The sequence below is a fragment of the Ranitomeya imitator genome, chromosome 2, assembly GCF_032444005.1.
Source record: "Ranitomeya imitator isolate aRanImi1 chromosome 2, aRanImi1.pri, whole genome shotgun sequence".
NCBI classification, from domain to species: domain Eukaryota; kingdom Metazoa; phylum Chordata; class Amphibia; order Anura; family Dendrobatidae; genus Ranitomeya; species Ranitomeya imitator.
Genome location: NC_091283.1, coordinates 799,092,843 through 799,119,154, shown reverse-complemented (window position 1 = coordinate 799,119,154; position 26,312 = coordinate 799,092,843). Strand labels below are relative to the sequence as shown.

General features: G+C 44.6%; 1 protein-coding gene across 5 annotated transcripts in view; it reads right to left on the bottom strand.

Moving 5' to 3' along the window:
• The window catches only part of BTRC (beta-transducin repeat containing E3 ubiquitin protein ligase), a 249,597-nt gene that overhangs the window by 44,055 nt on the left and 179,230 nt on the right, over positions 1–26,312 (bottom strand). For all 5 annotated transcript variants that reach the window (XM_069753745.1, XM_069753746.1, XM_069753748.1 and 2 more), the window contains 5 exons: positions 19,149–19,245; positions 18,634–18,771; positions 16,413–16,531; positions 9,616–9,865; positions 7,705–7,823 (listed from right to left, as the gene is read on the bottom strand). In XM_069753745.1, coding sequence (XP_069609846.1) covers positions 7,705–7,823; positions 9,616–9,865; positions 16,413–16,531; positions 18,634–18,771; positions 19,149–19,245 — 723 coding nt within the window. The remainder of the gene's footprint in view (positions 1–7,704; positions 7,824–9,615; positions 9,866–16,412; positions 16,532–18,633; positions 18,772–19,148; positions 19,246–26,312) is intronic.

Sequence of the window (26,312 nt, the reverse complement as noted above, 5' to 3'; positions counted from 1 at the left end):
AAGTAGGATATAAAATCTTTATTTTACGGCAACATGGGACTAAACGGCCTGGAAAGAAGTAAAAAGAGCAAGGAGATATACAAGGTATCCTATATACTGCCGCCTGGCGGAGACCGAGACGTTCATCTAAGAAGAACAGAATAGAAGTGTCTCCCCGAAATCCGCCTCTTGGATGGTAGGTAGGCTCAGTGCGAATGTGTAGTCTATCAATGGGGGTCCAACAGCAGCTCCGCCTGGATGTAAACATGGCACTGACCTGCACAGCTCCATTAGTTGTGTCGGCTACAACAGAACATCTATTATTCTCCTGAGATATTCTGCAGTACTTGGCAGTGGCTACTACACAATGAACGGAGCTGTGCGAAATCAGCTTCATTCAATGCTTACATCAGCTGATCAGTGGGAGTGCTGGGTATCGGGCCTCCAAAGATCGATGAAAAGAGATCATCAATATATCTTGTGACCAGACAACCCCTTCAAAGTGAATCTCGCAGTAAAATAACCCCACCCTCCCAAACCGCATATATTTCTTTAAAATGTAAGTCTATAGACACATTTACATCTTCCATCTGTTGCTGCATTTGCAAGTAATTGGCGTTTTCATGCATATGGAAAAGAGGCATTAAGTGCTCAAACTAAAGGGATTGAGGCTGGGCAAGGAAACAACCTTGGGAGGTGGTGGCTCCTTAAATGCTCTGCGACACCCAGAGCACTTAACACCTCATTCGCATATTAATAAGACACCAATTATTTGGAAATGCAGCAACAGATAGAAGAGGTCAATGAATTTACATTTTAAAAAACCTGAAAGCCCATGTATGCAGTTTGGGAAGGAGGGTTGATTGTACTGACAGAATCCCTTTTAGATTACCAGTGACAGAAAAGAGGGCTATCTATATACAAAGAAGATGGCTGCCTTAGGTGCAGACTTGCATTAATCTTCTTGCTTTGCTGTATTACGCTTTTACTAGCAGCAGATATTAGAAGAAAAGTTGCCTTTAGATGAACGCTGCATAGATGTATGTGTATTTCATGTGCAATGTATACAATTTATTCTGAGTATACACTAAAACAATGGAAGGATAGATGCACACGTTCAGTATTTGAAGCAGAAAAATCTGATGCAAACACTGGAGCACGGGCAAGAAAACCACGGCATAAAATACACATTTTTTTGACTGTTTTTTTCCTTGAAAAATGCGGCAAAAAAGCTGATAGAATTGACGTGCTCCAGATCTGAAATTGCGGCAAATCTGTAAGTACAAAAAATAAAGGCTTCTCTTTGTGCAGTATAACAGGTGGAAAAAAAACCACGGTAAAAACCTCAATGTGTGAACATACACTAAGAATCGAGGGAATAGGGCTGTGCTGCACGCTCCCTGCGCCACGGGTGGCTGTGTATTTGGACCCTCATAGATCATAAAGTGATGGCCAATCGCTTCACTATGTCCTATATTGCTGGGAAATGCAATGAAAATAAGAGGGATTTTTGGTTCTTACCGTAAAATCTCTTTCTTGGAGCCTTCATTGGGGGACACAGGTAACCATGGGTGTATGCTGCTGTCGCCAGGAGGCTGACACTATGCAAATAAAGAAAGATAACTCCTCCCCGGCAGTATACACCCTCAGACAGGCACTAGGCAACTCAGTTGGTGCAAAAGCAGTAGTAGGAACAAGTATAAACAAACTCAACCTATGTACCAACCCACAACAACGACACGTTGGCCAATAAGGTACAACATAAAGGGAGGGTGCTGTGTCCCCCAATGAAGGCTCCAAGAAAGAAATCTTACGGTAAGAACCAAAAATCCCATTTTCTTTCTCGCTTCAATGGGGGACACAGGTAACCATGGGACGTCCAAAAGCAGTCCCAAGGACGGGATAGTCTGAGAGAAAAAGGACTTAGGTCGGCCGGTGAGAAACCGCCGCCTGCAGTATCTTCCTACCCAGGCCTGCATCCGCAGAAGCCAGAGTGTGCACCTTGTAGAACTTCACAAAGGTGTGAATGGATGACCACGTTGCGGCCTTGCAAACCTGCAAGGCCGAAGCTTGGTGACGAACTGCCCAGGAAGCTCCCAGAGCCCGGGTAGAGAGCCCTCACCCCCGGGGAAGGCTGTTTGTTTTGAACACGGTATGCCTCCAGAACTGCCAAACGAATCCACCGAGCAATTGTGGACTTAGAGGCGGGGAGCCCCTTCCGACGTCCTTCCGAAACAACAAACAGAGGATCGGACTGATGAAAAGGAGCAGTTCTGGCAAGATAGACTCGAATAGCCCTGATCACATCCAAATTGTGGAGAGATTTCTCCAGAGGATGAGCAGGGGAAGGGCACAAAGAAGGGAGGACGATGTCCTCACTGATGTGAAACACCGAAACTACCTTCGGAAGAAAGGAAGGAACAGGTCGAAGAACAACTTTATCCTGGTGTATGACCAGGAAGGGAGAGCGACAGGACAACGCCGCCAACTCTGAAACTCTCCTAATCGAGGTGATGGGGACCAAGAAAGTCACTTTCCAGGAAAGGAGGGAAAGAGAAATGTCCCGAATCGGTTCAAAGGGCGCTCACTGAAGGGCGCCGAGTACACGGTTGAGGTCCCAGGGATCAACCGGAGGATGGTAAGGAGGTGCTATATGAGCAACCCCATGAAGGAAGGTTCTCACCTGGGGAAGAGAAGCTATGTCTCATTGAAAGAATTGACAAAGCCGACACCTGACCCTTCAACGTGCTTAGGGAAAGGCTGGAATCGAGACCCGATTGAAGAAAACCAAGCACTGAAGGAAGGGAGAAGGACCATAGGAGACAGATTGTTGTCGTCGCACCATTGGAAAAAGGCCTTCCAACATCTATGGTAGATATGGGAAGAAGCCGGTTTCCTAGCCCTTATCATGGTCTGTATAACACGTTGAGAAAAACCTGCGTCCTTCAGGACAGCGGCCTCAATGGCCATATCATTAAATTCAGAGACCGAGAATTCGGGTGGAAGAGGGGACCTTGCGATAGAAGATCCGGACGGTCTGGAAGCCTCCAAGGGATGTCCGACAACATGTTCACAAGTTCCGCATACCAGGCCCTGCGGGGCCAGTCTGGCGCTACTAAGAGAACCGGAACCCCCTCTGACTATCTTTTTTACGACTCTTGGGAGCAGGGGAAGAGGAGGGAACAGATAAGGCATCTGGAACTTGGCCAACGAGATCACGAGGGCGTCGCAGCCGACAGCCATCGGATCCCGAGATCTGGATACGTAGTGGGGAACCTTGTGGTTTGATTGGGAGGCCATTAGGTCGACGTCTGGCACGCCCCATCTTTGGCAAATCTTGTCGAAGACGGAGGGGAGAAGAGCCCACTCGCCTGACATGAGCCCCTGCCGGCTGAGGAAGTCGGCTTCCCAATTGTCCAGCCCTGGGATGTGTACGGCTGATATGGAGGGCACGTGGCTCTCTGCCCACCGCAAGATTTTTGCCACCTCCGTCATGACTTGCTTGCTGCGAGTCCCTCCCTGGTGGTTTATGTAAGCCGTGGCATTGTCTAACTGAATGTGGACCAGTTTTCCCGAGAGGAGGGACTGCCAGAGGAGAAGGGCTAGGAAAATAGCCCTGATCTCCAAGAGATTGATCGGGAGACGAGCCTCTTGAGCAGACCAGCAACCGTGGGCTGTGAGGTGGAGAAATACTGCACCCCACCCCTGAAGACTGGCGTCGGTGGTGATGACCTGCCAGCAGAGAGGAAGAAACGACCTCAAGCGCAGAATGATGGAGGATAGCGACCACCAAGTGAGAGACTGTCTCACATTGAGAGGAAGGAGAATAGGGCGGTCTAAGGAAAGTGGACTCCTGTCCCAAACAGACAGGAGGGCCAACTGGAGAGGGCGAGAGTGGAACTGAGCATAAGGGACCGCTTCCATGGAAGCGACCATCTTTCCCAGAATCCTCATGCCAAGCCGAAGAGGTAGAGGGGTAGGATGCTTTAGGGCTTTGATGCCCCTCCAAAGGGAAAGGAACTTCTCCCTTGGGAAGGAGACCTGGGCCTGAATGGTGTCGAATTCCATGCCTAGGAATTGTAGATGCTGGGTTGGTATCAAGGAGGATTTCTGTTTGTTGACAACCCAACTGAGGCAGGTTAGCGTGTCCAGAGTGATCTGAAGGCTTTGACTGCAGTCTCGGTGAGATGGACCTTTTACGAGGAGGTCGTCAAGATAGGGGATTATGAGAATCCCCTTGGAACGAAGGATGGCCATGACCGCAGCCATTACCTTCGTAAAGACTCTGGGAGCGGACGCCAGGCCGAAAGGGAGAGCCATGACTTGGAAGTGTTGATACTGGATCGCAAAACGAAGGAACTTTTGGTGCTGAACACAAATCGGAATGTGTAGGTATGCATCAAGAATGTCCACTGAGCACAGAAACTCTTCCCGTTCCATGGAAGCGGTCACCGAGCGCAGATTCCATCTTGAAGGGCCTAATCTGGAGGTGGCGATTCCACTGATTGAGATCCAAAATCGGGCGAAGGGAGCCGTCATTTTTCGGAACTACAAATAGGCTGGAATAAAAACCGGAAAACCGCTGGCTGGAAGGAACTGGGTCGATTACCCCTGAGACGAGGAGGGCATCGACGGCCTGAAGGAGCCCTGGGACATGGGAGGGCTGTTTGGGTGGGCGAGAGAGGAAGAAACGCCTTCCTGGGGACGAAGAAAATTCTATTTTGTAGCCTGATGTAACGATTTCCCTGACCCAGGCGTCGTTGACCACCGACAACCAAGCCTCTGTGAACAGAAGAAGCCTACCTCGCACCCTGGAAAGAGTTCCAGGTGGGGGTGACCCGTCATTTTGAAGAAAATCTGTGGTCGCGAGAACCGGAAGACTTGGAGGAGCGGGTTTTAGCTCTCCAGTGAGGGGTAGGCCAGAAGGAAGGCTTCCTTCGTTCCCTTTGGGAGGAAGACCAGTCCTGCTGAGAGGCACCACCCGATGAGGCGAAGGAGCGAAAAGGGCGAAAGGATTGGGGTCCTTTTCTATTGAAGGGACATCTGTCTAGGCCTAGATTGCGGCAGAGAAGTGCTCTTACCGCCAATGGTGTCCAAAATCATTTGGTTTAGCTGTGCACCAAAGAGCCTGGATCCTTGGAAAGGTAGACATGTGAGAGATTTTTTGGAAGCGGGATCAGCGTTACACGCTTTAAGCCAAAGGACAAGGCGAATGGCGACAATATTGCAGTTTGCCCTTGCGGAGCAAGCAGCCGCATCCAGAGAGGCATTCAAGAGGTATTTCCCAGCCAAAGAAATCTGATCTGCTAAGTCTGCTAGCTCCTGGGCGAGAGCTGAAGCTACAATGCCTATGCGTAGGGTCTTGGCCCAGGCTGACACCGCTTTCGCCACCCAAGAAGAGGCGAAATTAGGACAGAGCGGCGCCAGAAGCCTCAAAGGCTGATTTGGTTAACGCCTCAATCTGCCCGTCCGTGGGGTCCTTTAGAGACGCCGCGTCAGGAATGGACAGCACTGTATGGGAGGATAATCTAGAGACAAGCGGATCTACTTTAGGTGATTCGGACCATTTGCTAACAAGGTCTGAAGCAAAGGGGTATAATATGTCCAAAGGATGTTCCAACTGTCTAGACGTAGTGTTGTCAAATTCCTTGTGATTGGAAAAACTCTGGAGGGACGTTTCATCCGTTTGAAAGAAATGGAAATGTCCTGAGAAGCTGCCTCTTCCTCCTTAAGCTCAAGGGTTTGAATAATGTCTGCGATAAGGCTGTCAACATATCCTGAGTTGCGGAAGTCTGATCTGCATCTGAGTCAGAATCCGACAGAGGATACAACTGACCCGACGACCGCCTGCGAGGAGGGGGAACGGGTGGAGAGTGATAGTCCGGCTGACGCAGTTGGATCCGGAGAAGTAGATGAAGAACTGGACAGTAACCGCTTTCTGGTTCTTTTGTCAAGTCTGCCCCTGTGAGGGTCTTGGACAGGTGCGAGCGAATCACTGTGTGAAGGGTTTGTGGCACTGGTGGCAGTAGTCAGCAGTGGAATACGTTCTAGAACCTGAACCAGGGACTGGGATACTTTTGTCAAGTCAGAGACTGACGGAGACATCGCAACAGCCCACTCCAGAGGAGGAAGGTGCACTCATCCCGAACATTAGGGGCCTCCTGAGGGACAGACATGATGGAAGGACTGCAGGACGTGCAAAAGGGAGACGGCTGGCCTGAAGCCCACTTATTCTTACAGCGGGCACAAGCATAGTGAATTACCGTAGGGATATAGCCGGGGGCTCCTGCAGGGTTGGGCATAGGTAGAGAGTGAAAAGACACCTGCAGCAAAATGCCAGCAGACGATGCTGCTTAGGGAGACACCAGTCGGGTAAGGAGAATAGCAAAAGTCTACAGACCTGGCGAACAGCGCAGTTGTGGAAAAGGAAACGGTGTCCTCCACCTAGGCGAAGTCTTTCTGGGCACGCGACGCACCGGAGGTAACTGGCTGGGAGAACGCGGGCTGCAAGGGCCTGCTCGTGCAGAGAGCGTGCCAAGGAGAAGGGCGTGGCTGGCCGAAAAGAAACCAAGGGCCTGATAGGCCAGCGGTGAAGAGGGGCGTGGCCCGCCAGAACACGGCTAATACCAGCGCTGGGCTGCAAGAGAGGCGTGCCCAGCACTGGAAGCATCAGGAAAAGATGGGGCGCGGCCTCCCGAGGCAGAGATTGCCGAATATGGAGAGGCCGAAAAACGCGCGCCGAGACATAAAAAACGGCGCTAGCATTTAAAATAAGGAAGTGCCCGTTGGCCTCAGAATCCCCTAGTGCTGTACCCAGTAACGGAGCGCCCGTGCAGCAGCGAGTGCTGCAGGAAGGAGCGCTGCGGCATAAATAAAGCTAAGTGCCCCTGACATGTACCGCCGATGCAGGGACTGAGTGGGGGGGTGAGGGACTGAAGATCTTCTACCTGATTTCAGTGTGGTCGAGGATAACATCAGGAGCCCTTGGATAGTAGGAAGGGTCATGGATGAGGGTATCCTCCTTCCCACGCCATGCCACGGCGTAGAAGACGGCGTCAACCCCTTAAAAGGGGGGAGGTCACCGAAGGTGACGACCGTCTTCCTCTCAGCCCGCTCCGAGGAGAGGGATGAGGAGGGGGATAGGGCGAGGACTGGCCACCAAGATAGTCACCCCGAAGCCCCCATAAGGGTGACAGGGGACGAATCCCGCCCAGCGGGTCCGAGAGGGTGCGATGTGGGTGATACTACACTGCTCTCTCGGTCGCTTAATGTGGGGAAAACAGGGTGATAATACACTGCGCCCTGTTACCCTGAAGAAAGCATCTGAAAAAGAAATGGGAAAAGATTAATAACACACACAAAACCCTATAAGGAAAAAATAAAGCGGATCTGGTGTTAGATCCAGGTCCGCATCCAACAGACACTGAGCAAAAACGAAGTTGCCTGGTGCCTGTCGGAGGGTGTATACTGCCGGGGAGGAGTTACCTTTCTTTATTTGCATAGTGTCAGCAGCATACACCCATGGTTACCTGTGCCCCCCAATGAGGCGAGAAAGAAAAGTGCACTGCAGGGAAGATATAAAAAATATGGCAGAAAGGTATGGCGCTTTATTAACACATGTCACATATGGAGACATACACGTGTGTGCCTTCACAGGTGAATACTGGCCAACGATCCCGAAAACTAACCCTCTGCTTATTGGGGTAAGTACTAGGACAGGCTTACCTGATGGTGTTATCAGAGGAGCCGCTCACCACGAGTCTATCTCGGTACTGTAGACAAGCAATCCCACGTTTATGACCATTCAAGGTACGTACAAATTCACATGTACTCGTGTTCCAGACCTAGAAACCAAGAAAAAAAACCTGAAGCTTCATAATCCTATAATGTAACACATAGAGCCACATTACAACAGAAACAAATACCGTACTCAAAATGTATCAAACCTACATAATATGTTCTATCACCATACCCTGGATGCCTGCACTTCCAATAGTCCTTTCAGTGTGTAAACCCCATTACTGAAAAATCACTTCCGCCTACCGACAAAAAGTCAGGAAATTTACCCCCTAGAGTATTTCTACACCAAGTTTTGGAAAATTTAGGTTCTAACAGTTTTCTGAAGGTCACTACAGACAATGGACTCCATTACATCCCCTTACAGGCAATCTGTCAGCAGGTTTTTGCTACCCCTTCTGAGAGCAGCATGATGTAGGGTCAGAGACCCTGATTCCAGCAATCTCTCACTTACTGTCACCCATAGGGGTGTGATAATATGGAAACAGGGTTGACTAGTCTGGAGTAACTAACGCCCCATTGACTAGACAAAGCCCTCACTAGAATAGGAAACGGGGGCAATATAAACACTAACATTAAGCTGAAGAACATTATACAGGGCTGGTCAGGCAGGGAATGGAGCCATATGTATGAGAATGCTGCTGGGATGGGGGGCATGGGGGACCTGACGGGTTCCCTTTCAGGGTTCTTGTGCTCCTCCAATGTTGCCTAGAAGGAGTACTGAAGAGCACAGAGTTCAGGGCTCAACCACGACGTAAGTGGTCAATCATTGGGAGCGGACCACCTACTCGGCAAGAAGGATGCCAGGAGTGATGCACTGCAGAAAAGGATCTTGAGAATCCTCCTTTTAAAAGAAACTATGGAGTCTGGCAATGCTGCACGAGAAAACCATAAAGGAAGGAAAGAAGGAAAATCATCTTACAAACACTGTCTAGTAGAAATAGTCACCATGTAACTCTGACCCCTTCTAGGGGGCACTTGTAAAAAAAAAAAAAAATTTCTTGAAAGATTTTAGCAAGGGTATTTTTTTCTTCCAGGAGAGCGAAGGGACAGAACATTGACTTCATGGAAGCCATTTCTACTAGGTAGCACTGGTGAGATAAGTTCTCTCCCGGAAGGAAAGAAACCTAAATGTAATCATTTTCTTACCACACACTGTTATTAATCTCCTCAAAAGGGGGATTCTCAAGAGAGCACACCATTTTTGCCTCCAGGCTTCCCATTTGCTGAGGGGTAGCGCGCTCCTGATGATCGGCACTATGGCACGCGGCAAGGTTGAACCACTTGCCCAAACTGTAGGTAGTTTTACCTCTGTAGCACTGCAGGAGTATAGCGGCTCTAAAAAGGACTGGAACCAGAGATCCCATCAGCTACAGACCAGTGCATGCTGCCATTGTACACCTTTCCTGGGATACCGACCACCTCTGACAGCAAGGAGGCCGGTAACCTAAGCAACGAACGGTAAACTATCGATTTAAAAATTCCTTTGTACTTGGGAATGGAGAACATTTTTATCAAATAGAAAGCTAAATGTAATGTTTTCAGAAGCACTTTGCACTTTAATAACCATGTAGCATGTCGAGACAACCCCCTTTAAAAATAGCCAGTCCCCCCAAAAAAGTCTGGAACTAACAGGTGACGTCCACTTGAGGAGGTGTAATGGGGTCCATCTCCTGTAGTGACGTAACTGTTATAGCGGAATATAGAAGGATAAAGGTGCTTGGTTATTCACCGGTACTTTGCCAATTTATCACAGTAGACCTTTAACGGCGGTCAGGATGAGAAATTCTAAATTTGCCAATTTCAAGGTATTTTTGAACCCTAAAAGTAAGCGCTCACCTTTATAGTTCTGTCCCCAGATGCAGAGACTATGTACTTATCGTCAAAGTCCACCACATTCACAGCCGCTCTGTGTCCTACAAGGACCCTCCGCAGCGTGATGTCGGTGGCAGAGGCCATATCCCACACGGCGATGGAACGGTCTTTGGAGCAGGTGACCATCATGCCGTTATTGAACCGTAAATGCAGCACGGCCTCGCAGTGGTGAATCAGAGTGTTCAGCATCTCCCCCGTGTTCACGTCCCAAACCCTGCAATGAAAGCAGTCACGTGAGAGCGGAGGGGAAACAAGAAGCCGCGCATCAGAACGCTTAAATATTTCATGTCATGGACTGAAGTCGCGGACGGCACCAATCTGGAGTTTATCAATTTTCTCCAGGCTTGCAATAATCCATCGTTAAACCCCGATACACCGGCCTGTATGAACATCAACTCTGTAACCCTATGAAAAGCAGCCGCTATGATAGATTACAGCAGAAGCACGCCGAATATCAAGACAAGTCTCTGAAATATGAAGAAAAACGGATTATTCACCGAGCGGCTTATTGCTTTTGTGTCACTTATTTAAAATTTAGTAGAAAGACGCATTTCACATTCAAGAAGAAAGCGGATTATTATGGGGCTAATACTTGTTATGCTGACTAGACATTTCTCAACCATCACAGAAGAGAATGCCACGAACGAAAAACTGAGGCATTATATTACAGCTTTCCCAGGACAAGTCCTACAGTATGAAGGCAATGATTTCCTTCCCACATGTGAATTTTAAGAATATTGCCGTATTATCACTTCCAGGACTATTTCTTCGCCTTTTAATGTCGAATATGGTTCTTAAGGACATTGGCTGGATGTTGAGTCGTTGTCCTGCTACAAAACAAATTTGGAACCAATCATATGCCTCCCTGGTGGTATTAACATGATAACTCCGACGTATATCTCGGCCGTCACTTTACCTAGGATTTTTAAGTCCAGGCTCAGGTGTCTGCACGCCGCCTGAGTATTCAGGTCATTTTCTGTATGCTGGATACTGGGTGCTTGGACTGAGTTCAAAAAGTTTTATCTCATTGTGGAGTATAGCGGTATCATTATTTTCCTATGGTTTTGGGTCAACAGACAGATGGGATTTAAATCTACATAATTGTGGAGTTTGTGAATGATTTTCATTTTTTGGGACTAATTTTGACTGGGATGAGGTTTTCTTCTCTATTTGCTACCAAAGAGTTATTTATTTTGGGGATTTAGTTATTAGTACGGCAACCCACTAAATAATGCTGTGCAACACCCCCATGTAAGAGCCACAGATGATCTCTGCCTGTACGACATGGACAGCCATTCATCCACAGGGAAAAGCGCATGGGAGCTAATCTGCAGGACCTGGCAGAGGCTGCTACACAATGAATGGAGCTGCACAGTGCAAAGATTACATCTAGCCGCTGCCAAAGCTGAAAGCTGGAGGTGCGGATGTCAGGCCCCCAACGATCTGATACTGATGACCTATGCTAAGGGTAGGTCATCAGTACTATATTACTAGACATCCCCTTTAAATAAAGAAATTGAAAAGGTGTCGATGGCAGCCAAATCTCTATTTTATAAGCGAGTTTTTTGAGAAACTTTTCTTAACTTTGCTCTAAATAAAAGTTGATGGCAGCAAATAAAACAAAGTGTCCAATGTTGTGGTATTCACCGGAATCTTATATGTGGTAACATTTGAAGGGAGACGAAAAGGTCAACTAGAAAGAAATAAAAACAATTTATCTTTTTCCTTGTGGCCTTTTTTGAACTGCAAAATGAATAGGACAATAGTGTTCACATCTGGCCTTCTCCACAGTTTACAGAACACCGGAAAGGTAGAAGGTTTCACGTCATCCACCGACTCGGACAAGAAACAGCCAAGTCCAAGGTGCTGTTCATAGAAAGTATGTTCAGTAAGTTAAGAAATGTATATCAGCCCAATAGAACGCTTTTGGGACCCTAAAGATACAACTGTGTATGTGGTGAAAGGCCTAATATACCGCAAACAATAGAAACACAGCCTAAAAAGTATCTTTTACAAGTACTGCACCATAATGTAAGAGCGGCCACGATATGATATATATAGCCACACATTTTTTTTTACTTTTCAGAAAGAGGACAACCCTCTTACAGCGTGACCCGATATTTTTTTTTCCCCATAAATCAATAGTATAAATGAAAATACAACTTTGTAATACATCAGAGGTATATCCACTTTTTTCTTCGCATGTTCTCATCATTCATTCTCACTTTGTGGGCACATTCTGATGATGACAGTTGGTGCCGATAAAATACTATGTAGAATGGAGGAGATAGAAACAGCTCTGCCCTCCTCCATACACTATGCTTTACCTCTGTTACTCTTCTTGGAAACTTCTGAATAAATACACCCCTAGATGTTTACCATTCCCATTTATCAACTAGTTGTCACATTCATAAATATCTAAGATAGATGGACGGAAAAAGACTGCCCAGAATTGTAATTTAAAGGGAATTTGTCACCAGGTTTTGCCATTTCATCTGAAGGCAGCATAATGTAAACAAAGAGACCCTTAACCCAATGATGTGCTACTTAGTTTACTGGGTGCAGCAGTTGTGACACAAACAATGTTTTAGATTTAGCAATGCAGCAGAGCTGAGAAAGCTAGCCGCGCCCACACCAGGCTCTGTATGTACATTGTCTATTGAGAGTGAGCTGCTTATCACAGGACAGGGCGGAGTCAGCCTAGCATGTGCCTGCCATGTAGTCCAGACAACGATAATCACCAGGTGATAAAACCTTAATTGTAAATAAACAATAGCACACAGTCTGATAAGTGACACATAGCTGAAATCTGTGTTTTAACCCTGTAACTCATGTTGTCCTCAGATTAAATAGCAAAAACCTGCTGATAATTTTTTCTTTTAAGGGAACTTGTCACCAATCCAACATGTCGGTTAAACTTCATAATTGTATTTCATATGAAACAAAAATTCTACAGCATATTTTGTCACCGGTCTGTTATATCCTCTTGGAAATTAAACGGTTAACGATTCGGGGTGTGTCCCTGCACATTTGGTGCTACCAGGCCCTGATTGGACAGTGGTAGACCATGTAACCACACACCCATTTGACAGGAGGAATGACAGGAACAGATGAATGCAGAGATTTAAAGGGAACCTGTCACCTGAATTTGGCGGGACCGATTTTCGGTCATATGGGCGGAGTTTTCGAGTGTTTGATTCACCCTTTCCTTACCCGCTGGCTGCAAGATTGCCTTGCGCAGGCGTGTACTACAGAGGACACAGAATGAACTTCAATCCAATATTGCGGCCAGCATGCAGCCAGTGGGTAAGGAAAGGGTGAATCAAACACCCAAAAACTCCGCCCATATGACCGAAAACCGGTCCCGCCAAATTCAGGCGACAGGTTCCCTTTAAGAAAAGATTAAAGGGGTATTCCCATATCAAAGTCATTTCCCAAAATGCAGTAGGTGTATTAATGATATTAGTAAAATATCTCAAATTAAAAATGTAGTATAGTTCTTCTGATAAACTAAGTCATTTACCCCATGTGCAGGGCATTGCAGTAGCTTAGGTATCCATGATTCTGACCACTAACAGTGGATACCCAAGCTACTGCAATAACCTGCTCATGTGGAAAGGGACATGGCAAATCATAAGAACTATACATTTCTAATTGCAGGTATTTGCTAATATTTTTATTATTACATCTACTACTTATTGAGATAGGATCTTGGAGATATGTTCTATTATTTCAAGTGTTTGGCAAAACAGATTTATCGTGAGAACTGACAGGTGCTTTTCATAGAGGATCCAATGGTGGCAGGAAAAAAATACCCAACTTTATAATGAAAGGATCTGCTATTTCTAGGGCGCTCCAGGTCCCTTTCTCCGTACACTTTATACTGTAGCCATTAAAGGTCTCACGCTGCACCCTCACTACAAACTACAGGGAGAGCCGCACTGCCTCTTCCACATTACTGCGCTTCATTACTAGGGCTCTAAAATGACTGTAAAAGGCTAAGGAGAGGAACGTAAAAAGACTAATTACTGAGAACGCCCCACGCTGCCCAGGGGAAGGGCAGGCGACACTTCCAGCATAAATCAATTATTCCAAAGTGAACGTTTATATTCAGAAAGAGGAAAGTCTGGAAGCGATGAAACGGGCACTAACCATTGTTCTGCCTGGAGGCGGGCATGTGTCACAATCCAAAAACCGCCCATAAGGGGCAACGCAGCCTTTATAGCACAGCCGGGACATAGAAGATCATGTAACGCTGCATTACTGTTATCATTCATTTATACAGTGCGAATATATTCCACACCACTGTACAATGACGGCAGTCAGTCACATCGCTGCCTGTCCCAGAGGAGCTCACAATCTAGTTTCCCTTCCACAGGGCCAGTTTCACAGAAGCAAACAAATCTATTAGTTGATTTTCAGGCTCTGGAGGTGAAGATGAAGTGTCTAAAGGACCCAGACATTAGAAAAGCAGATGGGACAAAGCCATACTGACGGGAACCTGCCATATTGATCATGCTGCCATATCCGCAGATGACAGGTTATTAAATTTAATCCCTGCTGAGCTTAAGAGTCCAGTGGGTGGAGTGAATGATTGGTAGCCTTGCCTGAATAAGTACACATAGAAAAAAAATAGTCACTAACTAGAACCGCCCACTGGACCCATCAGCCAGCAGGTAAACCATACCGCCCACTGGACTCATAAGCCAGAAAATAAACAGGACCGCCCACTGGACTCATAAGCCAGAAAATAAACAGGACCGCCCACTGGACTTACTAGGAAGCCAGTATTCAGGACCACAAACTGGATTCATAAGCAAGCAGGTAAACAAGACCGCCCACTGGATTCATAAGCAAACAGGACTTGTAAGCCAGAAGGTAAATGGGACCAACTGGACTCATTAGTAAGCCAATATACAGGATCGCCAACCGGATTCAAGCAAGTAGATAAATAGGACCGCCAAATGGATTGATAAGTAAGCAAACACTGAACATTTAGACAAGTCGATAAATAGAACTGCCCATTGGTATTTAAAGAAACATGTCATGACCAGGAAGTTTTCAGGCTTATAAATACTATTGTACATGATTCTCTGTTTAAATCCCTTTTTTAATGGTTAAATTGAAAATGAATAAGACTGCTGCTCCTAAAGGTCATCTGTGAACAAATAGGCATTCTTACAAGGGGTCCATGATGAATAACTGCTGTGTTACCCACCCAGATGACTGTTCAGAACAAACATGCATGTTCTATATTCAATCTCTACATCCTAGTAAAAGTAGCAATTCAAATAAGGGAATGTCTACAAAGGTATAATGTGCCATAGAGCATTGTATTGTTGGTTTTAGAACAAGAGCAAAGCGCCTCCAGCCCGTACGTTGTTTACAGCACACAACGTAATTTCCTCTGGCTCTCGGGCAGATTTCTGGTGGGCCATAGTGCATGACCGCAGGCCTCATTCTTATAGCCGCTGGCCCTTTAATTCTTCCCTAGTTTGTGCGCACATAGACCTAGCGTTTACTACTGAGTGTCACAGGGCATACAATGGTGAATTATGGTGTGACTCCGGCCAGTGCTAGGATGCTAGGCCAAGTTAGTGCCCCATTCCTATCCTATTTGATGCATACAGCAGGGTTTCAGTGCCTCCTATGTGATGTATTCAGTACTCACAGTAGCTCCTATGTGATGTATGCTGCAGTCTCAGTGTCTCCTATGTGAGGTCTATACAGCAGTCGCAGAGTCTCCTATGTGATATATATACAGCAGTCTCACTGCCTCCTATGTGATTTATATATAAATCAGTCTGAGAGGTGCTAAGCTTTCTTCAGTGTTCTATGTTCCAGTGATGACTTATCCACTTAACTGAGTTGTCTGGCCCAGATATAATCTAGTCTTAGCTTTCAGTTCTGTGTGGCTTGACCTCTGTGCCTTGTATTCAGCATTCTGATATTCTGATACTTAGTTACCAGATCCTAGACTTTCTCACCGACTACCCACTTGTATTACCCCTTTCTTTCTGATCCGCTACCTTCCTGATATTCTGACCTCGGACCATTACCCGATTACCACCTTTGCCTCTTCCCTCTGTTTATGACGTACCCTCCTGGCTCTCACCTCAGACTCCTTGTGTACCCTGACTCACGGCTTGCCCATAAGAAGTGACTCAGTGTCACAAGAACGCGAGAAGTGATTAATATGGCACTGTGAGGAGACCGGCAGTGTAATACGCATTTGTGTTTGCAACAACTTACTACAGCGAGTTCTTAACAAAACTTGCCATCGCCAAGAGTCGCCTGCGCTTCAGACTGACCCAAACCTAGAAAAGTAAGATCGTCACCACCTGGTATCACAGATGCACAAAAGAGAAGTGATTCCAGCCATCACATTAGACGCGAGTTAAAGGTTATACGATACTCATTTTTGGATAAAAAGAAATTCAGGTAAGTAAGACAGCGAAAATAAAATAATAGTTGACATTCTGGAATCTATGTTTCCACTGTGTAAATATCAAGCTTTATAACAGTCATTTATTTTCTATGGGGATGGTGGGGCGCACGTGTGACCACTTTTACATTTTGGTGCCTGCTCCTCCTTCTAAGCATAGGACCCTCCGAAGAGTAAAGCGTGGGAGGTCCGACTCCTAATTCAAGGCTAAACAGCTGCAAATGTTCATCATTACACAGGATAACAAGCTGTTCATACAGAAGGTAACATATAATATACGCACACGTTACAATGATGTCATACATGCAGTATATACCTGACCGTGGAGTCAGATGAGCCCGTAATAATGACCCTCTCATCATACTGGAGACACAGGACAGACCCCGTGTGACCCGTCAGGACTCGCTTACACTCCAAAGTGTTCTTATCCCAAATCTAGAACAGAATAAATAAGTCGGATTTAAATAAAGTTGGAGGACGATAAAAACAGAAAAGTCAACATAATAAGACATTTCGTGAAATTTGCAGCCTCCAAAACACATTCAACTCACAAAGCAGTCATTGATTTTACACATCTTGCACTAGTAAGCGTTTTTTGCGAGATATACGATGATAGATGAACTTCGTTACCCTGCGAGGCACTCATCATAAGCTAGGTAAGAATTTTTAATAGGGCTTCCTGGATCAACAGGGTTTAAAAAAATGACCTGTGACACAATCAGAAACCCTTATTACTACACATAAAATAAAAAAGAGCAATTCTATAAGAACTAGACCAGACGAACAACAAAGCCACTAACGACTGATCCATCGTTGACTTTTCAAAGGGCTTGTCCACCCCGGATTTCTCTTTTTTTGTTTCTTTGAACTATCTGCAGTGATGTAAAATAATAAGATAAAGTATATTCAGGTTATTGATTTCAAACAACTCCTCTCTGAACTCTGCCGGACGCCACACTTACTGTTTGGTCCGAATGGGCATGTGTTTTGTGCAGTCACTACTGTGGCCAGTGATTGACTGCAGCGGTCACATGTAGAGAAACTGGTTGGGATTCTGACATATCAGATTTTGCTGGTACTGTAAAAAGCAGCTTTCAAATATGCATAAAAAAATGGAGCACAAAAAGCTCCGCAAAACCACTGCATGTGAACTTAGCCTTAGAAGGGTCAGGAATTAGGACTGATTATACTTTATCTCTTTATTTTCTGGCTTTCCATTATTTTTATTTCAGGGGTAACCAACCCATTTAAAATTATGAAATGTGACATAATGGGGAAAAAAGACTGACACATTTATGCGTTAGAACGGGTGAAAGAAGTATTGAACATGTCACCAATTTTCTAAGTAAATACAGCTCTGGCAAAAATTAAGAGACCACCAAAATCCTGTCATGGCAGCCCAATCTCCAGACCTGAACCCCATTGAAAGCCTCTGGAATGTAATCAAGAGGATGATGGATAGTCACAAGCCATCAAACAAAGAAGAACTGCTTACATTATTGCACCAGAAGCAGAGTGAAAGACTGGTGGAAAGCATGCCAAGACGTATGAAAACTGTGATTAACAATCATGGTTATTCCACAAAATATTGATTTCTGAACTCTTCCCGAGTTAAAACATTAGTATTGTTGTTTTCTAAATGATTATGAACTTGTTTTCTTTGTATTACTTGAGGTCTGAAAGACATTTTCTTTAAAAAAAAATTTTGACCATTTCTCCTTTTCGGAAAGAAAATACAACATGTATTGCTTGGAAATTCAGAGATACGTTGTCAGAAGTTTATAGAATAAAATATCAATTTACATTTTGGCTACTCAGCGATTGTAAAGACCTGCAGATGTTAAAGTGAAAATGATCTCAGAAAAAGACCTATTGTTTACATCAGGTTTAGGTTTTTACACAGTTTTGAAAATGTTTTTCTCAAAATTTTCCATATCACTACTTATAATAATAAAGAGGTATAAAACAAACAAACACAGAAATCTCGCAATGTTCACACTGGCCATGAGATTTTATACCACGATAGTACTTCCTGGTATTTATGGCTGACTTTTCAGCAGCGTTCCCTTCATTAAGGCAGGAGTACAAAGTATCAGTCTTAAAGTAATCCGTCAGTAGGATCAACGCTTCCTATATGGGCATATAGGTCACAGAAAGTTTAATAAAATTACACTTCGCTATCTGCAATCCGATGTCTTATTCCAGAGAAATCCACATTTTACTTAATATGTAAATGAGCTGTTGAGATCTATGGGCGGGACATAGATCTCCCCCGAGAATCTGCCTCCAGAGCTTATTTTAAATGAAAGCGCGAGACATGTAAGGAGAGCAGACTGTCCGCCATTACATGTCTGACACTGGTAACACTTCCTTTCATTTACAACAAGCTCTGAAGGCGGATTCTCAGGGAGATCTATGTCCCACCCATAGATCTGAAAATCTAATTTACATATTAAAAAAAAGTATATTTCTCAGTAATAAAACAATGGATCGCAGATATCACGGTATCATTTTTTTAAAAAAAATAATGAAGTCACCTTTATTGTGTTATCTCGGAGGCCACTCACGATCTTCTGGTCGTCGTACTGTAAACAGTAGACGCCTTTGCTTGTCTCGCTCCGACAGTGGATTCTTTGTAAGCTGTGTCGTCCACACCGCCAGTTCGATTCTATCGTCTATTATGGGAATAGAAAAATTCGAGAAAAAATTAGGGAAAGGGGAAAGGGATATTGGTTAAAACGAGACTCAGATATATATTATATATTGTTTCAAAAAGCTTTTTCTACGGAACATTCTATCACTATTTTGGTGTTTTTTTTAGTAGTTTTTGATCATTTGGATGTTAGTCTTACATCATAAAACAATATAGTTGTGGTGTTCCTATTACCTTATGGGTCAGAATCAACTCATTTTCTGGTCTAGGCCCTCCTGATATTCCTTGGCATCCCTAAAACTTTTGGTTTTGAGGCCAGAAACCAACTAAGTGCCGGGAAGAGTCTTCTGAGTTACTGTTCTTTTGACTGCAACATAGCATTGTGTTAGCAGCGCTTACCTCAATGTCTTGGATAATTTTAGGATAAAGTGCTCTGTAGAAGGAATTTGGTGGCGTCTTTCCATCCGGCGGCTTGTTTTTAAAAAGATATTGACCCCTAAAATGACAAAAGGATTTCACAGTCACAAGGGGGAAAAAAATAAAAAATAAAAGACACGAAAACTCTAGATATATTTCCTCCAAAAATCGGATGGTGGAAGCGACGCAGCTGGCATCCATTGGGAGCGCCAGGTGCCAAACTAGACTCCATCCCAATGTACAGAAAATGACGGAGAGCTGCGAAAAAACATTATAAACTTGCTTTAATCTTTCATAGTAATGAATAGCAACAGCTGCCCAGGGGGAGATTTCCCCTTACAAACCTTGGCACTTTCTGAATATCATTCTTCACGGGAAAGATTTAGGAAGCGAAGGAAGGAAGGATGGATTTTTTTCCCGTCTCTTTTGCTTCCTTAGGTTATTTTACCATATTAATTTTTATCTGGAATACAAGATGTTTTTACGCTGTCTTTTTATATTACACGGTTTAATGTGATGCGATCTTGTAAAATACATTACATAAAAAAAAAAGTCCATTGATCTAATATACAAAAACTGCAATATCTGACAGTCAACACATTATTTTAAAAGGTTATACAGACTTTTGACCTATACATGAGTATTAGACAGGTGGGCTTCTAGCTCCGCCCCTTTGTCAATCAGTGTTTCAAAGGGGCCGCGGCGCTATCGTGAACACTGCAGCCTCTTCCAAGTTTGTTTTTTTTCTACATCAGGTTGCAAACGCCCAGTGCCGTAAAAGACAAAATAGCAAAAACTGCCTGAGAAAAGTACGTAAAGTTAGTATCAGGCAGGTTCTAGCCTAAAAATCAATACAAAAGGTAAAGACGTTCATGCTCAAGCGTTGCAGCACCTCTAAACAGTTAATTGACCCCTCCACTGATCTGTGCAGACAAACGTTTAAAAAATATATGTTATTCAGACCTTTAAAAGCCTTATTAAAAAAAAAATCATGATCGAAGGGGTTCTCTCATCTTATAATTAGTGGCCTATAGTATTGCAGTTATACCGGCTGCACACAATGGGCTGACCATTTTCTGCTCTCTGAAACCTGCTTTTTGACTTCACTGTGTAGAATGGGACACAGTCAGTAGAGTTATTTCACTAATTATTATTAGTGGCATGAAAGCTCTATTAAATCGTTAAAGGACTAGATGATGCAGGATAGAAATACTTTAAACATAGAATGCTGCTTTCTGGTGGAGAAGGCATTTCTTATTTTCCTGAACATGGTTCAAGTCTTATTTCTGCAGAAAACTTGTATTATGAAAATAATTAAATGGATAATCCTTATAAACCAAATAAAAATACATTCACAAGCCTTAAAAGGGCTATAAACAGTTTAACAGTTTTCACAGTTTCTAGCTAAAAAATTAATTTTTATCTTTTGCTTCAATGTGTCACCATTGGAGGTAATATTTCTCAATGTTGATTTCTAGACAGAATTAGTCTCCTTCCCCCTCTGGAAACTGACAATGTAGTCCATACTTATACTGTCTGGGGAAAAGATTTCTCTTCTGTAGACAGGCTCCTACTGAGGCTTTGCTCCTTTCCTCACCAGCAGGTAACAAAGCAGTGCTGCTCTACGGCAAAGAGAATCTCCCTGGCTCTGGGGAGAGTTACTGAGCATGTGTGTCCATACTATATAATTACATTATCCAATTCTAAGGCTATGTGCACACGTAGACTGGTCCACTGCGGATTTGATAAATCCGCAGGACAAAAACACTGCGTTTTTTGTGCGGATTCCACTGCGGTTTTACACCTGAAATTTTCTATTATGGAGCAGGTGTAAAACCGCTGTGGATTCCGCACAAAGAATTGACATGCTGTGAAATGTAAACCGCTGCGTTTCCGCGCGTTTTTTTCTGCAGCATGGGCACAGCATTTTCGGTTTCCCATAGGTTTACATTGTACTGTAAACTCATGGGAAACTGCTGCGGATCCGCAGCAAAATCCGCATCATGTGCACATACCCTAATAATAAAGGCAGTGAAAAGAAAGCTCTATAGATTCATTAGATAGAAATAGCTTGATGGCTGAACACGCCTTGGATGTTTCAGCCGATGCAGACTTATATATTTTAGTCTATGTTATATATATATAATAATATATACCGGTATATAACATTGTTCAAAATGGCCGTACTTATTTGATGACACCGGGCAAAAGACCACAGATCTTTCTAGGAACATAATAGAAAACTTCTAGGAAATGTTTTTTTTTGGTAAACCAGTATCTATAAAATTAATATTTTAAAACACAGGCGCTTTTGGTTTGTGATTTTGTGGGATACAAGAGGGCCGATTGTTAAATGTAACCCGTCGAAACAATGTAACCTGTCGAAATTCTCCATTTATTAACCTAAAGATTAGTGATGAGCGAACGTGCTCAGATAAGGTGTCATTGGGTGCTGAGTGATTTCGGCATGCTCGAAAAATATGCTCAAGTCCCCGATCCTGCTTGTCTCCCGACTGACAGCCGCAACACAGTGATTGGCTAACAAACACTCAATCCCTGCATGTGTTGCGGCTGTCGAACAGTCATGAGACAAGCAGGATTGGGGCCTTTAGCATATTTTTCGAGCACGCCAAAGACACTCAGTTATCACCCGAGCATGCTCAGGTAACACCTCATCAGAGCGCGTTTGCTCATCACTATTTGTTATATAAAAAAACAAAACAACAACAAAAAGAACCCACTTTACTTACCCTTCTCAGGTTGAGTCCAGACTTATCGGCGTTGCCTCAGTCTCTGGCTGCACTGCTGACATCAAGTTGACAGCGCTGCAGCCAATCACTGATCTTAGCGGCTCGTTTCTGACATTTCCGGTAATTGTGTACAGGCTGCAGCGGTGATATCAAATCAACAATGCTGCAGTCAATCACTGAGCTCAGCAGCTTGTGCCAAGGCTGTTGTCCCAAAGAGTCCTAATGCCTAATCCTTTCCAAAAACTAAAATGTTATGGCCATAAAAAATGGGGGGGGGGGGGGGGGGGGGGAGGCCAAAAAGCCCTTAGGTATCTACAGGAGACTTTTTTTCTGTTTCATACACAGGGATATTATAAAAAGCATCTGGCTTTATAACACTACTTGCATTCTATCCTGAACGCATCACAGATGCAACATTCGTCACAACTCCGTCCCATCCATTAATTTACGCCGGTCTTAGCATTAGAAATACTGTTACATCTCCGCGGATATCTCGATGCGGCACAGATTGAAGAAATGCCGCTGTTGATATAGTAAACTCATTTTACATAATCTCTTTACCCGTAATAAAAGAAGTAAATCTGTACCCTGCCAACTGAACCTGGCGAGACCCAAAGCCCTGATGATTAATTGGGTACATGTGTGTAACATTTCCGCCATTGCTTAGCCAATATGAAAGAAAAATACAATATTCATTACAAACTCGGGGAGCTTACGCGCATTACGGCTCTTTGCTGAATTACTCTGTATAATTAGGCGGTCCCAATTCAGATTTAGTAAAATTATATCTAAACTCAAAATGAACTGATATCGTCTAAAGTAAAGTGAGAGAATACTTTTGCTATAAAAAAAAAAAAAGTCTTGCGACACAGCAGCTCTCTCTTCTCCTGCACTTTCGAGAAAAAAAATGGTTGGTTTTGGTCTCCAAAGCGACAAAAGGATTAAAAAGGGTCGTCTCTTGACGAGAAACCCTACAGATAGTCTTTGAGATCAGTGCACTTCTGTGAGACCACCTACTGGAGCCCCGGGCAATCCGCCATCATCGTGGGCCAACTCTTTCACTTCATGTTGGGAGACCAATCAAATATCACCGACCCACCCAGAAAAGTGGTCAGTGACATCCATGCAGAATGTCACCTCTTTAAAAAGTCAGTTCACAGACTTGTGATGTTGTGCTGGAAATTGCAATTCTTACCCAACTACCAATAATAATAATAAATAATAATAATCTTTATTTTTATATAGCGCTAACATATTCCGCAGCGCTTTACAGTTTTGCACACATCATCATACTTGTCCCCGTTGGGGCTCACAATCTAAATTCCCTATCAGTATCTCTTTGGAATGCGGGAGGAAACCGGAGTACCCGGAGGAAACCCATGCAAACACGCAGATGTTGTCCTTGGTGGGATTTGAACCCAGCAAGGCTGCTGTGCTATCCACTGCGCCACCATGCTGCCCAGTCATCTACCAAGATGAGGCACACAAGCAACTTTGCAACTTGTCCCTTGTTCTGTATGGCGGCTCAGTGGTTAGCATTGTTGCGTCCTGGGTTCAAATCCCACCAAGGGCAACATCTGCAAGGAGCTTGTACAGCATGCTCTTCCAGTCTTTGCGCGGGATTCTGCTGGATTGTCTCCGGTTTCCTCCCACACGCCAAAGACATATCAATAGAGAAGTTAGATTTTGAGCCCCAATGCAATGATGATGAGCGATGATGAATATGATGGCGCTAAATAAGTGAGTAAAATATAAACATTAATTAAAATTCTTCTCCAGTTTATCGCTGATTGCCTAGGTTACCGACCACCCGTCTATTAGAGGTGGACGATTTCCCAGGAAGCGAGCACTAAAGCTGGATCCGGCCAGCTTCTATGGCTCTTGCCCTCCTGATTTTGCACAGGCAAAGCTGCCTTCACGCTTCTGCTTGCAGCATGTGAGGACGCACAGATCAGGCTGGCGGTTTGGCCATACCGCTGATCTGGACTCTAAACCTTCAGGGGTGCGGACTCCAGCAAGCAGGAAGAAGAGATCCTGAGGATAGAAGATAAGATAACCCCTTTAAGCTTCCAGAACAGCTCTAAATTTATTTGGAGCTCATTAAAATATGGGTCTAAGGACAAAATTGTCTGGAATAAGAAGTTAAACCCCGGCAAACTTCTTTAATTTTAAATAAAAACAAATTTATATATGTATAACAAAATTTGGCACTGAAGCATCTTGTATCCGCTACAATTCTACACTAAGGGTATGTGCACACTAAGTACATGCAGCAGAAAATTCTGCTACAAATACTGGAGCGTTGGCAGGATAAACACTGCGTGAAATATGCGCATTGTTGCTGCATTTTTTATGTGCTTTTTCCACTTTATTCATTTGAATGGTTTAAAAATGCTACAAAAAAGCTAAACGAATTGACATGCTGCACATCTGAAGCTCCTTCAAAGCTTCAAAATAAGAAAGATGTGCATGAGATTTCAGAAATCGTATTCCCTTTTCCGGGACAGTAAAACGCTGCTTTTTCTTGCAGTAAAAATGGAACGTGTGAACATACCCCTATAAATGATTCAAGATCAAGATGGTTCCGGAACTTCTGTAGATCGCACCGCAGTGAAATTCTCCTGGTGAACGCACCTCTGCACCTTGAAACTTTCTCATGGTGTTAATGGGGATCTCACTGAGGTGACCGCAGTTCATTGGCCTGCTGGTAACGCAGCCTCAGTGACCTACAGTAACCTTGATGATGTCACCGCTGGTCACTGATGCTGCGCTCCCAGCAGCTCATTCACCAGTGGTTCTCAGCCTGGATGGTCGCATCTTGGCACGGTCCAGGTTGAAAACTAATTTTCCCCCAGACATGGATTTCGGCGTGGGACAGAATGACGGATAGGTGAGGGATATTGTTGTTTTTTTAATTTTATTACAGGAGACGAGGGCTTCGTTGGAATGAGCGTTAGGCAAGTATAACGGTGTTTGTCATTTTTTTAATAAAAAAAAGTATGTTTTGTTTTATTTCAAATAAAAAAACTTTATTCTGGCTGTGTCTTTATTTACTATATAACTGTAGGATTTGTGATGCAGTGACCCCCGTTACAGCTAGGGGGCATTGTGATATGCATAGAGGCGTATCTGTGGTTATATTGGTGATACTGAGATAGTGACCGGCAGGATTGTAAACGGCTGGAATGTATCGCAGAGGGAGTCTGCGCTGTAAGCCTGAAGTAATGTTGTTGTTCTGGGACCTGTAGTCCCGCAAGTGTTTGGATAGTTGTGAAGGGAGGTTTGCAGGGCTAGTTTGAGAGCTGGGTGGGTTGAACTAGACACACACCTCCCATTTATGGGAGTGGTTACAACTACATAATGTGACCGTGTGTAGATCCTGGACGGCTTTTGTGTTGGGAGGTCCTGAGTGTGGACCGGATCCCTGAATAGCACACTGAGAGGCCGTGGATCTGAAGATCTGTGTTTTGGGAGTTCCTGGGAGTAGGATTGGATCCCTGAATAGCGCACTGAGAGACTGGTGTGTTTGACGGTCCCAGGTGCGGCCGGACGTCCTGAAGAGCGCACGGAAAGGCCGAATGTATGCAGAGTCTGCAAAGACACTGCATCGGGGGAGCTACAGCCCATCTGAGGATCTGGACTGTCAGGTGGTCTCGTGAGCAAGGTATTGTCCAGGATGGTGATCCCAGTTTGGCAGTTTCCCTGGAGGAGAGAGAGGACTGACAGGAGGTCAGCATGTGGAGCAGGAGCTCCAGAAAAGTAACACCCGGGAGGGGGGCTATCTTAACAGCAGACAAGTATCTGCCAGTATAACAGACTGTCGGTGCTTGTTGTATTCCATGGATATTGATGAACTGTTCGGCGTACGATCACCCATGATAACTGGACGGAGTGAGGTCCAGCATGTTTAGTGACCACAACTTAATGTCGTGTTCTGATACAGTGTGTAATGGACTGGTCGTGGTATGGTTTATGACTCTATAATAAACCGCATAGACTTTTGTGAGGAAAACTGTGCCTGTCTGCGTTTATCCCATGCTAAGCGAGTGTCCCCCAATACATGCGGTAAGTGCTATCTCACAGATTAATAATGGATAGGTGTAAGCAATCCGTGGGCTTGATGTCACCTGACAATACAAATATGAACCCCACTTGCCACCGCTACAGGGCAAATGGGAAGAGCCGGGAAAAGTGCCAGAATTGGTGCATCTTATAGATGCACCTTTTCTGGGTGGCTGCGGGAGGCTATTTTTAGGCTGGGGGGGCCAATATCCATGGCCCCTTACCAGCCTGCGAATACCAGCCCCAGCTGTCTGCTTTAGCTTGGCTGCTTGTCAAAAATGGGGGGGGGTGGGGGGGGGGAGGATGGGAGGGAAACTTTACACCATTTTTCATA